General features: G+C 37.8%; 2 protein-coding genes across 2 annotated transcripts in view; one reads left to right on the top strand and one right to left on the bottom strand.

Annotated features, from left to right (window-relative positions):
• Positions 1 to 10,559, top strand: part of LOC145764586 (uncharacterized) — a 29,508-nt gene extending 18,949 nt beyond the window's left edge. The window contains exons 22-26 of the mRNA XM_082576216.1: positions 695 to 792; positions 5,509 to 5,619; positions 6,131 to 6,364; positions 7,325 to 7,483; positions 8,252 to 10,559. Coding sequence (XP_082432342.1) covers positions 695 to 792; positions 5,509 to 5,619; positions 6,131 to 6,364; positions 7,325 to 7,483; positions 8,252 to 8,395 — 746 coding nt within the window. The 3' untranslated portion in view covers positions 8,396 to 10,559. The remainder of the gene's footprint in view (positions 1 to 694; positions 793 to 5,508; positions 5,620 to 6,130; positions 6,365 to 7,324; positions 7,484 to 8,251) is intronic.
• A 706-nt stretch (positions 10,560 to 11,265) lies between these two features.
• Positions 11,266 to 14,331, bottom strand: LOC145764814 (nucleolar MIF4G domain-containing protein 1-like). The gene has a single exon (XM_082576491.1). The coding sequence runs from the start codon at positions 14,243 to 14,245 to the stop codon at positions 11,993 to 11,995; it is 2,253 nt and encodes a 750-aa protein (XP_082432617.1). The 5' UTR covers positions 14,246 to 14,331; the 3' UTR covers positions 11,266 to 11,992.
• Between the last annotated feature and the right edge of the window lie 1,784 nt (positions 14,332 to 16,115).

Genomic DNA, 16,115 nt, shown 5'->3' with positions numbered 1-16,115 from the left:
TTTCATTCACTCTTGGGAATTGATGCTTAATTGCTTATTTGATAGGCTATGCACTTTTAAAACTGTAATTGATGTATAACCTGCTTTAGTGCTCTGGCCTTTGTATAAATGTACTTTTTGATCAAACGTTACAGCCGCACATGTGTGCATGCTTACAAGCCTTTTCATTCCCATACACACCTATAACTGTCTGTTATGAGGCCATTAAATTCTCCTTTTTGCTGTTGTTAAAGAATGGGCAAATAAAAAAAGGCAACTTCATCCTTGTGATTACTATATATTAGAAGCTATGGCTACCAAATGTGGTGGTGCCGAACAGCCATTGCACGTTTAACAAAAAAAAAAGGATTCATATGAAGCCAAATAGAATATGAAGTTGTGCTAAAATTAATCACTCTCTTTTAGCAAAAAAAACTTAAGACTTTTTGTTAATTATTACAGTATTTCAAAGCTCAAACCAAAGACATTATTTCAAAACTCATTTCAGCAAGTGGAAAAATTAAAGTTATATTGAAATCAAAAGAAGTTGGCTTGAATTTTTAGTGTTTTTATGAATTAGAAACTCATGCCTAAGGTTGTGTTTCAGTTGACTGTTATCATTTAACTGCAATAATTTTACCATTTGCAATTTATACGGTATTAAGCATCACTTGTTAATTGTAATAACTCATTTTTTACAATATTATGATGGCAGAGGATGGGACGTTAAATGGAAGAGTCGCTGTTATCACTGGCGCCTCAAGTGGCATTGGTAGATCAGTAGCCATACATCTTGCTAAGGCTGGAGCAAAAGTAAGCTTGTGTTGCATATTAGACTTTACAACATTTTCTTGTTGGAGTCTTAAGCTTATTCTTCAAATGAAAATATGTACATAAATGACAGCTTGCAGAGCTCATTTTTATGAATCCTTGCGCTTTGGTGTGAAAAAATTGGGTCTGCTACTATTCGGTGAGTCTGATTCGGTGAGTTCCTAACCTCTAACCCCTAACCCTAAAACGGCAATGATAATTAGGCTACGGTACCCAGAGATGGGCAAGATCACCAGTATTGGTGATCTTGAAGATCAAGATCACCAAGAATAGGTGATCTTGAAGATCAAGATCACCAAACTGTGTGATCTTGAAGATCAAGATCGTGATCTTGAAGATCAAGATCACTTTCAAGATCACTTTTTGTGTACTTGAAAAAAAATGAAGTTTTTTCATCAATGATGTTGCAAAAAATAATAACTATAAGCAATCTGGGTAAAGGTATATAGTTGGTTCATAGGCGTCGAAATAGGGTGGGCAGGGTGGGCGACGCCCACCCTGCCGTGAAACGAGGGTGGGCAAAATATGTTTCGCCCACCCTGTTTTCATGCCACTTATGAAGTATTCGTTACAACTATTTTCGTTTTTCTTAAACGCTGGACTATCCAACCAACTGCAGCGCAACTTCTTGTTTTTCGCTATGTCTCTCGCTAGGTATCCGAATCCGACAGAACAAAGCAATTCCGTAACAACGCTGCGTGGAAAAACGGCGGTACGCACTGCATTGTTGTTGCTACGGCAACTGCCACAGTTGGCAATTCCTGGTGAGAGAAAGCCACGTTTGATCTTTTCTCCAAATTTGCGTCGGCAATTTGATCTTTTCTCCGAATGGTCTCACTTTCGTTACGTCACAATCAAACTTCAGTTCCCGGTCAGCGTAAGGGAATGTGAATATGACATCATAATGAACATGACAATAAAATAACCGACACAAACTAAAGACGTACTAAAAACAATCGCTTTTACAAATGCGGCAAATCCGAAGGCGCCACTTTAAAGATAACAGGTCACGAGTCACGCGCTTTTTAGGTCGCAAAGGAAAAAGAAGTTTGTTTAGTTTAGCAGCGCTCATAAGATCGCAAGATGCAAGAAAGAAAACATCCAACCTATTAGAGCTTAATTGCTGCAGCGACGCTAAACGCAGTCTTTGCGAGAAAGACTAACCACACTTTTCGAAATTAGCGTCGGCAATTGCCGAGGTGATTGTAAGGACAACAGGATTACAAGAAAAAACTAGTTTTCTTAGACTACACCAGACTAGAATGTTGATTCAATCTTACTATTGCTGGATGTTTTATTTGGGTTACTTCCTACTTCGCCGGCGCTTAGACATGTGCCCAGCTGGGAGAATCTTTTATAAAAATATCACCCTATAATTCAGGCCTCGAAACTGAAGGCGGCCATCGCCGCGATTAACCTACAAAAACCGACATTTTGTCCGCCGGGTCTCGCCCTTCCGTCGGCCGCATTTGTCCGCCATGAAGTTCCGAGAAAATTTTACACAAGCGGCCTTGTAAATTAAAGTAGTAGTACTTTGCCACTTATAATCACAAAGGACTAGAAAAGAGTTAAAGCACTCGATAAATCACAATACACCCTGGATATGCTTGAATTGTTAACCTTATTGAGTGATCAAGCAGCTGATGTCTCACGATAAGCTGGATGCAAGTGACACCACAATACACCTTATTAATGCGATAAATTCAGTCTTCGAAATTAGCGTCGGCAAATGGCGCATTAGCGTCGGCAATAAAAATGCCGAGGCCACACGAGCGCTTGTAACGTTAGGGTTAAACATTCCTCCCAGTCGTTATGGCACAGCATAGATTTGTTTCCTAGTCAACACCCTGATGGATCTTTATGAAAAAGAAAGAGGCCTGTGGAGTGGTATCAAAGCCCGAAAGCCGCAAAACGTGGACGCTTCATTGCGAACGGCGAAGATGGTATAGATTTACAGCCAAGCGATGAGCATCTTGATGTGTCTGATTCCAGTGATGACGCGACAACCTCGTGCTCCGATACAGCATCTGATGATTCCGATTCTGACAGCTAGTTCTTTATCAAACAGACTTTGTGTTGTTCGCAGTATCCCAATTATGCCGAAATGATGTTAGTGTATACGTAAATCGAGGCAATCTTCTCGCAGGGAGCTATTAATTTGTTACCTGTACCTGGTTGAGCAATTGACGTTATTTTATGATAATTCAACGTTGCTAGATGTCGAATTAATGTAAAACAAACGTAACTTTCTTATTGAGCATTGTTGTTACGCAATATAACCGAGCGGAAAAATTAAATCGATTTGTGCTGACTCGAACGTTGAATCAACCCAAAATTAACTTACTTTTCCCCTTGAGTTATTTAACGTGAATTCCTGCAACAGCGTGCCACGTGCGTATCTTGTAGCTCGCTTTATCGCTACTTTTGGCATTATTACATCACAACAAATCAAACAGTGCGGTCGTGATAGACTACTCTAGTATATTTTTCGCTTCTGCCGAAGTAAAAATGTGCTAATTTCGAAGACTGTATGTTGATGCGTGTCGAAGTTCCGATGGCCGCCATGTGCTTGTGATTGGCCGCCGAACAGCTTGCTTCAGTCGGACACGTTTGGCCGCCGGAAAAAAAAAGTTGTATCAAGGCCTGCTATTTGTATTGATTTAACTCCAGTAGACGTCAAATTATTGTAAGCATCTACTCCTTGTTGCGCCTCGCTTTCCGTTATCTCGTCCAGCTGATATAGCATCTGATGATACCGATTCTGACTAGTTCATCAAACAGACTTTATGTTGCTCGCAGTGTCCCAATTGTGCCGAAATTATGTTGGCTTATAAGCTTACGTAAATCGAGGCGATCTTCTCGCAGGGAGCTATTAATATGTTACCTGTACCTGGTTGAGTAATTAACGTTATTTTATGATAATTCAACATCGCTAGATGTCGAATTAATGTAAAACAAACGTAAATTTCTTATTGGGCATTGTTGTTACGCAATATAACCCGCCGGAAAAATTAAATCGATTTGTGCTGACTCGAACGTTGAATCAACCCAAAATTAACTTACTTTCCCCTCCCGGTGAGTTTTTTAACGTGAATTACCGTAACAGCGTGCGTATCGCGTTGCTCGCTTTATCACTACTTTTGGTATTATTACATCACAACAAATCAAACAATGCGTTCGTAATAGACTACTCTAGTATATTTTTCGCTTTTCGTTTTACATGTTTTAGTACAATCTTTTCCTAATAAATATTCACAGTAATTGCCGAGGCAATTTCAAATTTTGCCGTTTGGCCTCGGCAACGTTTTTGCCGAAGTAAAAATATGCTCATTTCGAAGACTGAACCATTGCGAATTTGCAAACATACACATTCAATGAAATCTGTTTGAAAACTCTCGCCCACCCAGAATTCCTCTCTTCTAAGAAAAAATCGACGCCTATGGTTGGTATTGCTAACTTTTATTTTTAACTACTCGATCGCTGGCCTAAGAACTGTAATAAGTTAGTGACTGTTGCAATTATAGGCCTATCAATTGTTGACGTAGTTTGCTTAGAATCGCAACGTCACCCCCAAAGCTGAGGTTAATTACAGTAGTTCTGAAAAGTCGCAAAATTTGCAATTAGTTTTATACTTTTTATTTATATATACTAAATAAATAAAAATAAACTTTGAACCGCATCATTTTTTACCAAATTTTTGTCTGGTTCATGTGGGAGTTTTTATTCGTGTTACTAAGTAGTTTTAACTTTCACTGCATTATGTAAATGTTTATTGCACCATTTACCCACCTGGCAACTTTGATACTGTTGTCTGCTATTATAAAAGTTCAGAGGTTTGCGGTCCGACAAACCGCTCCATACTCAGACCCTAAACAAGTCTTGGTCTGGTTGATTTGCTGCAATAAACCACTTTACATGACCAAAGTCGGCTACAATTCAGATATTTTAACACCGCCATTCTAGACTTTTGAAACATCTAAAATTGGGTCAATAAAAGCAAACATTTCTTTAAAATTCACATTAAATCATTTTTTATGTCAATTCACGTCAACATAAAGTACACGGAAGTTGACTTCTTTATTATGACCAACACAGAAAACTTTTTCAATTTTGAAATGGCAACACTGACCAGATTAGATGGATACTTTAAATCGTCTTTTGCTGGGCACATATCATATTAACAGTGGCTTAATGTTAGTAGTTGCCACTACCTACTTTGTACAGTACGAGTTCTCAAAAAATGCCTCTATGTAGGAAGTAAAATTCAATTTTAAAGTGATCTTGATCTTATTGTTCTTCAAGATCAAGATCACACAAAAAAAAGTGATCTTAGATCAAGATCACCAAAAAAAAAGTGATCTTCAAGATCACGCCCATCTCTGACGGTACCCAATAATTTTTAAAAAAAATGAAAAAAATCCCCGTTAAGGGATCGGACACACCGAAACGGGCCATTCCAGAAAAAATTATATTGGAAATCAATCACAGTATAATCAAACATCACAATGGTGTCATTTAGCATCTTGTGTGAACTGTGTCATAACTTCAACAATGCAAGTTATGAGACTTCAAAATATTGTGGACATTTTATAATTCAACATAGGATTTATTGGGATACAGTTAGTATTTACAAACATGGCTTCCAAAGCTTTTATGTTAAAGAAGACTTGCTGTAATGTCATTTTTTGAATTGATTAGGTTTGCATTGCTGCCCGAAGTGTGGACAAACTCGAAGAGCTAAAGGTTGAAATTGAGAAAGAAAGCGGAACAGTGTCAGTGTGCCAATGTGACGTCACAAAACGAGAACAAGTAAATGACATGCTTTACTTGTATTATAGTTGGTGCTTTTTGAATTTGTTCCAATATAACTTCAACAGTTTTTTTTTTTTTGATGTGATCATTTCATCAATTAAAAAGTAGATGCTCTGTTAATATAAACTTTCACTTTTTTACAACACAGAACAGAAATTTATTTGTTAGTATTTCATTCAGAAATCTTGTAATTATTATTTTCATAGATTTTCAAAGGACATTAACTTATGTTGTAAATCCTCCCTCTTTTTGGAGATTTGTAGGATGCCAAAACAATTGAAACGATAACAGTACTGTATTATTATTTATCATTGATTGAATTATTATAACATCACACGACACACAATGTCTCACAGATGGCTTTTGTGGATCACCTTCTGGCAAAATCGTATTTCTTCATTTACTTTTATATTTTCAACTTGTCTATGAAGAATAATCAGTAAACCCTATTAAACCTTAGACATATAGATTTCATGCAATCTCTTCCATACTCTCTTTGATGATGCAGGTGCAGCAGTTGATCAGCCATGCAGAGACATTGTGGGGCTCAGTGGACATCCTTATTAACAATGCTGGTCTTATGTACTACACCAACATGAGCAGCCTGCTGATGGATGATTGGGACAGAATGATTGAGGTCAACTGTAAGGGGGTTACCAATGGAGTAGGAGCCGTGCTGCCAGGCATGATCAAACGAAACAGGGGCCATATCGTCAATATGTCATCAGATGCTGGGGTTTTGGTAAGCAAAGTTTATTGAATCTTTTTCACCTGCTTTAAAATTGGATTTTATCAAAATGTATTTCTTGAAACTGAAGTACTTCTTAGAGAGAAGGTATATTTGACAGCCATATGAATACGGTATGTTTTTATTTACAGCTCAGTTTTGACCAAACAGGCAAATATTGTTCTGCTGGATGAACACAGTTGCAAAACTGAGCATGTTTTCATCGAATCGGTTTGTGGATAAAATTGTTAAAAAGTTGAGCTTGGTTTGAGCTACCACGTTTCTTAATCTTGTGGCCGCTGATTCGATTGGTTAAGAAATGACGTCGATACAAACCCCACGCTCAACGACTTGAGCTCTCAGACGGTTCATGACTTCCTAACAACACCACTCTGCATGCATCTGCTTCAAGTCATGTGGGAATGAATGCAAACAAACCGAAGTAGATCAATATTTGCTTGTACTTGAAACTCCTCCCTTTGCGTTTATGGCGTGGCAAAGAACTTAGCGTATAGATGCGCCTGGGCTCTTGGTAAAAAGTTTTTCAGTTTAATTGCTATCTTGGTTAATATAGTTCACGCATCTGGCTGCTTTGAGTCGCAAACCAGCGCTTCCCATTATTTGATACATCAGCGATATGTTGCCAACCTATCCCATGTTGGAAGACAATGACTTTGGATTGAACGCCTAGGCCTAGTCAATTTAACAAATTTAAAAAACAAAAAAGAAAGAACCCGGAATGATGATCTAAATTCATACTCAACAAACGCTTCGTAAACAGGACTGTTTCCAGCTTTTAATAGCACCGAAAAAGAAAATAGTCTATTTCGAAACTTTTGCTGAACGTGAGTTTCGTATCTACATTTTAGGCTCTTTGTTTTTGAATGACTCATTAATTCTATCAATTTAGACATTTTTCATATGTTTTGTGCTGAAATAAAATAAAAATTCAATTGGCTTCATCTTCCTTTCCAGGGATTTGCTGGACTTGCCGTTTATTCTGGCACCAAGTTCTTCGTCGAGGGATTCTCTCAGGCTCTACGTCACGAAGTTGTTGACAAGGGCATCAGAGTGACCCTCATTGAGCCTGGGGATGTGAAAACCAACATTTCTTCTGTCACCATCGACAAAGAGGTCAATGTGGCTTTTCGTTTACATGACATTCATCATCTTTATAGCTGTATCTTTGGCAGGACAAAATCATTCCTGAAGGTGGTCACGAAGATTGGCTAACAAAACAAACAACAATCTTAATATTTTTTTTTGTTTTCGATTGTTTGGCAAAGCTTCACCGACCTATGGTGCAAAATTCTATTCCATCTGTAGATGTAACTTTGCACTTTTTTTATTTGGACGATTGAGGATGTTTTGGTGCATGTTTCTCTACAAGGAGCATGCCCTTGCTTACCCCAACCTCCATTTGAAGACCGGAGTGGGTTTTTCCCAAGACCGAAAGACAATTTTTTTGAAGTTAATCCTGACAATTTCGCAAAGCCTACTTAAGTACTTAAGAAGGTATTAAACCACTTACGCAGGCTCGGTCACAAAAGATGGTTGTTTAAAGTTTTCACTTTTTGTTGAAATGTTGTGGAATATGAAGGATTCAAATCAATTCAATTTTATTTTTTGCTGCTGGCGCAAACATGTACAGAACGGAAAAGTAAACATACGAATTTGACACCAACAAAAGGGAAAGATGGCAAAACCCAAAAGTTTAAAATATCGATAAAACAGTGTTACCACTATCTTAAAATTGCACAGTCACCGGATGCCGCTGTGTGGCGGGTGCATGAGCTTCACAGACAAACCATCGCTGCTTTTTTCTACTGTCTCTTTGTCTACTGGTTGTATCATGAAACTTATTTTATCATCGTGATCTCACAATAACCTTTCGTGTTTCAGGCACGTCAACAATATGAGACCGCTGGAAAGGCAAAGATATTGGACCCATCCGATATCGCTAGAGCGATTTTATATGCAGTGACGCAACCTGATCACGTGGCAGTCAATCGCCTTTTGGTCGAACCAAGAGAACTTCCTATATGAAAGTTTTGCACAATATTCAACGCCACCAGACGTTAACAAATCCAAAAACTGTTTCGCTCTGCAAAGGATAAAACTATCAACGCTACAGTATGTAGCTGTACAAGAGAGGAGCATTGTGACTTGTGAGGTCTATTTGTCTCCTCAGAAAACAGCGTAATTTTTGCAGTGGCACAGTGTTAATTGAATGTAGCCTAATTACAGCTAAACTTTGTTGAAAGCGATGCTTACTTTTTGTTTCTAAAAGAAAACTTGTACTGTAGCCTACTTAATTGGTGAAATGTTTCCTTAGCGGTGGTTCGAGTGCAATCGAACCTTAGATCTACTATGCAAAAGCAAAAATTGTTTGTCTGTGTTTTTGCGTTTGTCACGATAGTAGCTATTATGACGTACCGTAGTGCCATTAGTAATGTTGTCAACTGCAATCTTGCAAACTTCAGTGCTACGACTATGTAAGCTATCCCAGTAGCGGATTCACTTCAGGGGGGAGGCGAAAAAAATACAAAAAGCAACTGTATTGATGATATATTTGCAAGGTCGGATTAATGTAGAGTAAGTAGACCTACATATCATTGTGTTTTATTGAATTCGCCCCTTTTTACTGAATCCGCCCCTTCGCTAGCCTGCTTTTATGAGAAATGTGTTATTTTAATTATGAGAAACACGCGGAAAATTGCATTTCTGTGTCGTGGCTACCCTGCAAGCAATCTTTTTATTCAGCTTTCAAAACCTGGTCCGTGACGTTCAATTGGCTTGTAAAGGTGGCATAAATTAGTGGTGCGATGAGCCCGGTCTGGGTAAAACACGTGTCTATTGCTGTCATTCTTGTTATTTTGTAAGAGGCTGCCAATATATGTATTCTGGTGGTATGTTGGTAGGCCTAGGCAGGTACAAGCGAAATTTAGCCGGTTTAGTTCAAAAGCAATTCTCACCACTCAGTGCCGGTCTTAGAGTATTTCGGGGCTTGTGCGGAATATGCTTTGCGGGCCCCAATGACAATGATCCAATTCAGTTTTTGTTGTCACTGAGCAATGTTAAACATTTTGGTACATGGCGTTTTGAAAAAAACTGAGCCCCTCAATATTAAATTTAAAAAATTAAATGCATAGGGCATAATAATCATAGTTTAATACTGGAAGTAACACGCATTTAAATTTTCACAAGAGTGAAGTTTCCTGAATTCATAGAATATTAAGCAATTTGATACATGGCTTTTAAAAAATCCAAGCCCTTTAAATGTTTAGTTTTAAAACTACATATACGGTATATGGCATAATAGCGATGGTTTTGTATTGAAAGTAACATGTATGCTATTTAAATGCAATTACTACGAAATTCTGTTGTAACGGTGCAATGTTAACTATTTGGCACATGGTGAAGCGTCGTGGGTGGCCTAAAAGCATGTAAAGGTGGATCATGGCCACCTAAAGATGTGGCCTGATTTGTCACATTTTGCAGAAATTTCCAGGTTTTTCTAACTTTGGGCGAACGTTTAAATAAATTTTTCTAAAAATTATATTTTTAAGCTTACTTTATACTTTTCCCCAGATGACACAATAGGTCTTAACATCCTCACATGTTGAAAAACAAAGAAAATTTGATTTCGAAGATTTTAGTCAGACTGTTAATTTTCAATACAATAAATAATTAATTTATTGTATACAATGATACCTTTCAATAAACAATCGACCATTCTTAATACAGTATTTTGTCATTATTAAAATCTTCGTCACATTTTTCACAATCTTTGCATTGTTTGTCATAATGCTTAATGTTAGTCGTATGATCTGATTTAAATCGCACAGCTACAAACTGGCGTAAATTTTGCTGTACGCAAAAAGGTCCGAAGTCGTTTTGCGGTACCGTAGCTGTATTTTGCCGATTTGAAGCGTCAAGCGCTTTGCGTCATTTTTTGTTTTCATGGAAAATTTCGTTTCACAATGTAGCCTACTGTATTCTGGCCAGCGCGACTCATCCGAATTACTCGCTTTCGCGTTGGTTGGAATGGTTACCTGGAATACAAGCGGAAGAAGTTCGCCAAATGGTGATCACTCATATCGTGAGCAGTATTGAGAACGAGGGACCAGAGAGAGAAAGCGAAAAATCAATGTATGTCATCGCGGAGGTTGAAGATACTTTATTTCAAGAGCTCTATGCCCCTGAAAAGACCGATGTTGGTGCAGTGGACCTCGTTAAAAGATTTATATAATTTATGCTAAGTCATCACAGCACGCTTGGAACAGTGATACATTTCCGAGTAAACGTTTTCAAGACTTGTTTTTGAAATACAACACACCATTACCGTATGCGCCCCAAACGCAGCAGATTGTCAGACAAACGTTTTGAAATGTTTGTGTTTCTGCAAGGAAATATCTAAGAAGCTAATTACAAAATGCAGTCTCAAAACATAATGTCTGCTCTTTATTTATAGCCATTGTTAGCCTAAACTTGGTAGCAATAGGCTACTTCCGTTTTGTGAGACCCTGGAGAAAATAGCGCTGACGCCGTCAATTTCTTTAGGAGCCGACGTTTACGCCGTAAAATTTTTAGGCAATTCGCGCTGACGCCGTCAATTTATTTCATTGACGCGTACAACACTGATCACCGCCCTGCGTTACTTGCAACTACGCGACACTTCTGACTTCTCCGATTTAAACTTTCTTGGGTTATGCCAAAATCAACCAGGCTGATGACCATGTAGCAATCAACATTCACTAATTATTATCAAAGTGGACTGGTCCTGTGCTTCAGCGTTCAGCCATTGCGGTAGGCTACTTAGCCTATAACTTTAAAATAGGCTCACTGGCAATGAGAATACCACCTTTCAACGCGAAATATAAAAGGTTCTTCCAAAAATAAAACTGTAAACCATTTCCAGCTTCTATTTAAATGAATCTAAAACTGAATCATTGTTGCACAATGACTCATGTGCGGCCATCAGACACAACACACATAAATCATATCAATCTTCTACACAGAAAAAAAACGCAACAGTCACCGAATAAAGCTCTATTTGTGTCGTCAGCCCCGATAGCGCAGTTGGTTGAACGAACACGAAGTAGGGGTAAGATCAAGCAGCGCTAGTTTGGATTTCGGGGTGTGCGCTCAAGCAACGTAGGCTACTTTAAGGACTGCTCTTCATCCACGTAGAATAAACCAGAGGCTTTTTGAATCCGGGGACAATGAGTCAACAACTTATTGATCCACTTCTTATGAGGAGTTGCTTTGTAGCTGCTTTCTTTACGTCCAACACGCAGGAAAATTTATCTATCTCTTCAACTGCTCAAAGTCAAGAAGCGTTGAATCCAAGTGAGAAAGTAGGAAATCAGACTTTGTTGTGGGAAAGTTCTAAACAATGGACTAGTTTGTCACAACATCAAAGTATTATTTTGTAATTAGAGAGAAAAGTTTAACCATCATTACGATTAAGAATAAGTCAAGAAATACAGAATAAAACGTTTGAAACTAGGCATATTGTAGTAAACGCAAAATAAAGCAAGCAGACAGGTTGTTTTCTTGAACATTAAAGTACCAAACAAGGTACAACAATAGCGGCACACAAAGAGCAATCACGTATACGATCATAGAAACAAGTTATGCTTATTTGAAATCATTATGAAAAAATGTTGTTTTTTGTGTATCGAGTCTTTGATCCATTCGGATGAGAAAATCTTCTATGTTGGAGTTATTCCGCATGTACTCCGAGTCTTTTAACATAAAATGTTGAAGAAACAATCTCAAACCATTATTAAGAGCACGGTACTTGTCAGATGACAGTTTAGCGAACACTTTGTCAATATCCGAAAGGGATTTTGCTTCCGTTGCAACAAAAGAAAAAACTTTTCTCAGAAAAGATACAGTTGGTTTTTCAATTTCGGCATATTCCACCACTTTTAGACAGCTTATGGGAATAGCGTCGGATAAAACAAGCTTAGAAAGCAATGTGGCAATATTATTTCTTTGCTGCTCGCTCGATTTTTCAAGAAGTTTGAATCGGTCCCAAAATGAGCATTGAAGTGACATAACAAATTGTTTATCATGATGACAAAACTTGTTAAGCAAATGAAAATAAAACGGGTTGAAAGAGCGTTCTTTCTGGCAGCATTCCACTAAAACATGTCCAACTTCTCTCATCTGTTTCCCATTCAAACCGATTTGTAAAACCTTCTCAAACGCTTCAAGAAAGTCTTGTGATGACATGACAGAGTAAAATATTTTTCGTCGAATGTCAGTGTTCATTCTTAGTTTCGCAGCAGCTTTAACTAACTTTGAATCAACGGCTGCTTCAACTTTCTCCTGCAGCTTGTTATCTTTGAGCATGGGTAGCCCTCCCCAAGCACTCCCAACAATCCACCATCTCCCCTTAACGTCTGCATCCACCAAATCTTGAAAAGTTACGTCTGGGAAGACTTCCGCTTCTTTTGAACACAACATAGTCACTTTTTTTCTTCGATTATTTACAGTTTCTGCATCGTAGCCTAATATTTTTCTCACATTATTATTTTTGATAGCTGTTAAAACTTCTAGCATGTATTTAGTTCTTGATGTTTCACTAGCTTCCAAGTCATGAGACTTTAAAGATATTTTTTCAACAATGCTCTTGAGAGTGATTGGATCGTCTTTTCGCAATTGAAATCCTACTGTCTTCAACATCAAAACCAGTAATTCAATGTCTTTTTCCTTAAACGAGTCTAAAAATATAGCAATTATATCTGTAACTATTTGTTTTTGAACTGCATTTAACTGATAAAGACTGCAAACGAGCTGTACAATATTATTGCATTCCTTTCCTTCTCCATAGAAATCTGTCTTTAGAATTTCATCCAGTTTTTTCACAGATACTTCTAGAAAATAAGCAACAATCTCTTGCCCAATGTGATTTGAAAGCACTGCTACTACCATAGCTGATTCAGTGATGAGCCGTTCAGGAATAGGGTCAGCAGTGTCGAACTGAACAAGCACAAGCTCGGTTAGAGCATGAGTTACCATAGCCCGACTGTTTATGAGATAGATATTTTCAGTTGCATTGCATATTGATTGAATATTAGCCTCACTTAAGCGATTGAGCAAACCTTTGATCTGTCGTTTAAGTCTTTCCTTCTTTTTACTGGATTCCTCACTGATATTGACTTTTCTTTGAGCAGGAGGAACATATTTACCAGCACTGTCAGCAACTTGTCTCTGATCATCATCAACAAAGGACTCATCTTTAGCTTCTTCATTTTTTTTCACATCTTCTTCATCATCTAAATCACATTCTTCCTTTTCAGAATCAACAGATGAATCTTCATCTACTTGAGAATCGCTTTCTTGAAAACTTTCTTCATCTTTTTCATCTTCTTTTTCAAACTTCACTTTACTGCGTTTAATTTCAACAGGCATATCATCAGAGCCATCACTGTTATCATCAGCTATATCAGATTCATCATCTGTGAGTAACTGATCACCTTCAGTTACAACATCTAAAAGATAATCTAACCCATCTCGAGCAAACGCAGATGGTAGCTTCTTTCTATTCGCTTTGCCATTCATTTGCATCAGTCTTTCCAAAGTATGAATTGCGCGATCTTCATCTTTGTTTGCTTCTAACAATATTTCTTGTTTACTTTTTTCAGTTTTCAACTTGGTTTCCTTTTTTTTATGGCTGGTTTTGATAAAAGATTTGACTATTTTTGGTTTGAGAGACTGGAAACCTTTCGTGTCCTCATCAGATTGACAATTTTTATCTTGGATAGTATTTACTGTGGCAGCATCTAGTTTCAACTTTTTAAGCTTCTTTTCCTTTCTGAGTTTTCTTCTTTTTGCTGTTTTTCCTAAACACAATGGAGAGAGATTTCTTCTTTCTTTTGACATGTTTTTTTATGCTTGCCTTCTTTTAAGAAAGACGACTATTACAAAAGTGCTGCTTTCATAGAAACATGTGAAATGCAAAAGTGTGTTTAAATCCTGAAAAAAAAAATTATGATAATAATGAAACTGCATAGTAAACAAGTACCAGCATCCTGTGTCCAAACAAGACATTTATATCTTAAAAATTATAGTTTAGTTGTTTTCATTTCTGACCATGACCAGGACAACAAAAACAGTACATGCCAACATAGCAGACGTCTAAAAAAAGGTAGAATTGACAAAAAGCAAATGTCAAGACATGCTTGAAATCAAAATGGTTGAATATGTTAAACAATTTAATGCAGTCACAATACCTTCATATGTAACAAAAAAAATCAAAATGAAATGATATTTCCAAGATTTGTGTGAATAGATAATTGGTGATGGTGAGATATCAAAAGTGCTTCATTGTGAGAGAACATATCTTGATACATTTCTCTTATAATGTTGTTTGTCATATTTAATGAAGGAAAAAATACAATTTTAACTAGTGAGCTGCTCAGTAGAATAAATCACCTCATACTAGTTTATACCTACCTATTGACAAAACTAAATGTTTGGAATTAAGATGAAAATGATTTTATCATTATCAAATTGACATTGCATGTACAATGCACCTGATTCCTTATCCACTCTTTGATCACTGCACAAGAAACTGCCATCGTATGCTGTGTTATTAAAGCATCTGGCATGCTCCAGCTGGGGAGCGAGAGCTGATATTTTGCTACCAACAGTCCTAGTCCTTAATTACTTTTCAGAATACTGTGTACTTGTTTGGTGACAGTGCTCAGGTACAACCTATTTCATCCCCTGAACACTTTGCTCCCTGATTTAGTCCACTGATAAAATCAAGAAAAAAATACAACAGAGCCGAAGTTGCGAATCAGAGTTGCCGCAACATTTCAAAATTTTTTCCTTGACAAGAATGAAAGAAAAATTCAGAAGCGCCAAAGTTGCTGATCGGAATTGGCGTTAGCGGAGTTGATCGAGAGAAAAAATACAGAAGCGCCGAAATTGCTGATTGGAGAATTGCCCTTGCCAGAGTTGCCGAAACAGTTGACCAATTGGGTTAGCTGCCACACTGGCATGATCATTTCACTTGGGTTAGGGTTAGATGCCACACTGGAATGATATATTCACTTGTTTGTTTGTTTGTTTTTCATATCTTTACCCTGCATTGCGGGAAAGCGAACTTGAGCGCTATGCATCGGTGTACGCCTTCCGACGTACACCTGACCCACGCTGCAGCCGACGGGAATGACTGTTTCCGGTTGTCTACTCTACTTGTGACTTAAATTTGGTATTACCCATTACTCGAAATCGATCACTGGGTAGAGGCAATTATCGTAAAGTTTCTTGCCCAGAGAAACAACAGCAAGTGCGGGTGGCTGGAGTCGAACATGCAGGCTCTCGACTGCGAGCCCAACGCGCTAACCACTCGGCCACTTGGGTTAGGATTAAATGCCACACTGCAATGATATATATATATATTCACTTTTAACTAACATTTCTAGACAAACTTACAAAGAAAAGTCACACTCACTTATTTTGTGGGGGCCTATAAAAATTTAAAGGAAAAATTTTAAAATGTCTGCGGAAACTCTGATCAGCGATTCCGGCTTTGTTCTATTTTCTCTCTTGACCTTTCCAGGGGACGAAATCGGGAGACGAAGTGTTCAGGGGATGAAATGGGTTACATGGGTAACTGGGTAACTGGCCACATCACCACATCCAGAATCACCGCTTTAATTGAACATTTGCTTAAACCCGTCAGCATAACTTTTTGTCAAAGTGAAATAAATGAATTCTGTAGAGATAGTAAACACTACGTAGA

This window comes from Aplidium turbinatum, chromosome 2 (assembly GCF_918807975.1).
Source record: "Aplidium turbinatum chromosome 2, kaAplTurb1.1, whole genome shotgun sequence".
In the NCBI taxonomy this organism is placed as follows: domain Eukaryota; kingdom Metazoa; phylum Chordata; class Ascidiacea; order Aplousobranchia; family Polyclinidae; genus Aplidium; species Aplidium turbinatum.
The sequence above is the reverse complement of the archived record's forward strand: the minus strand, read 5'-3'. Positions and strand labels throughout refer to the sequence as shown.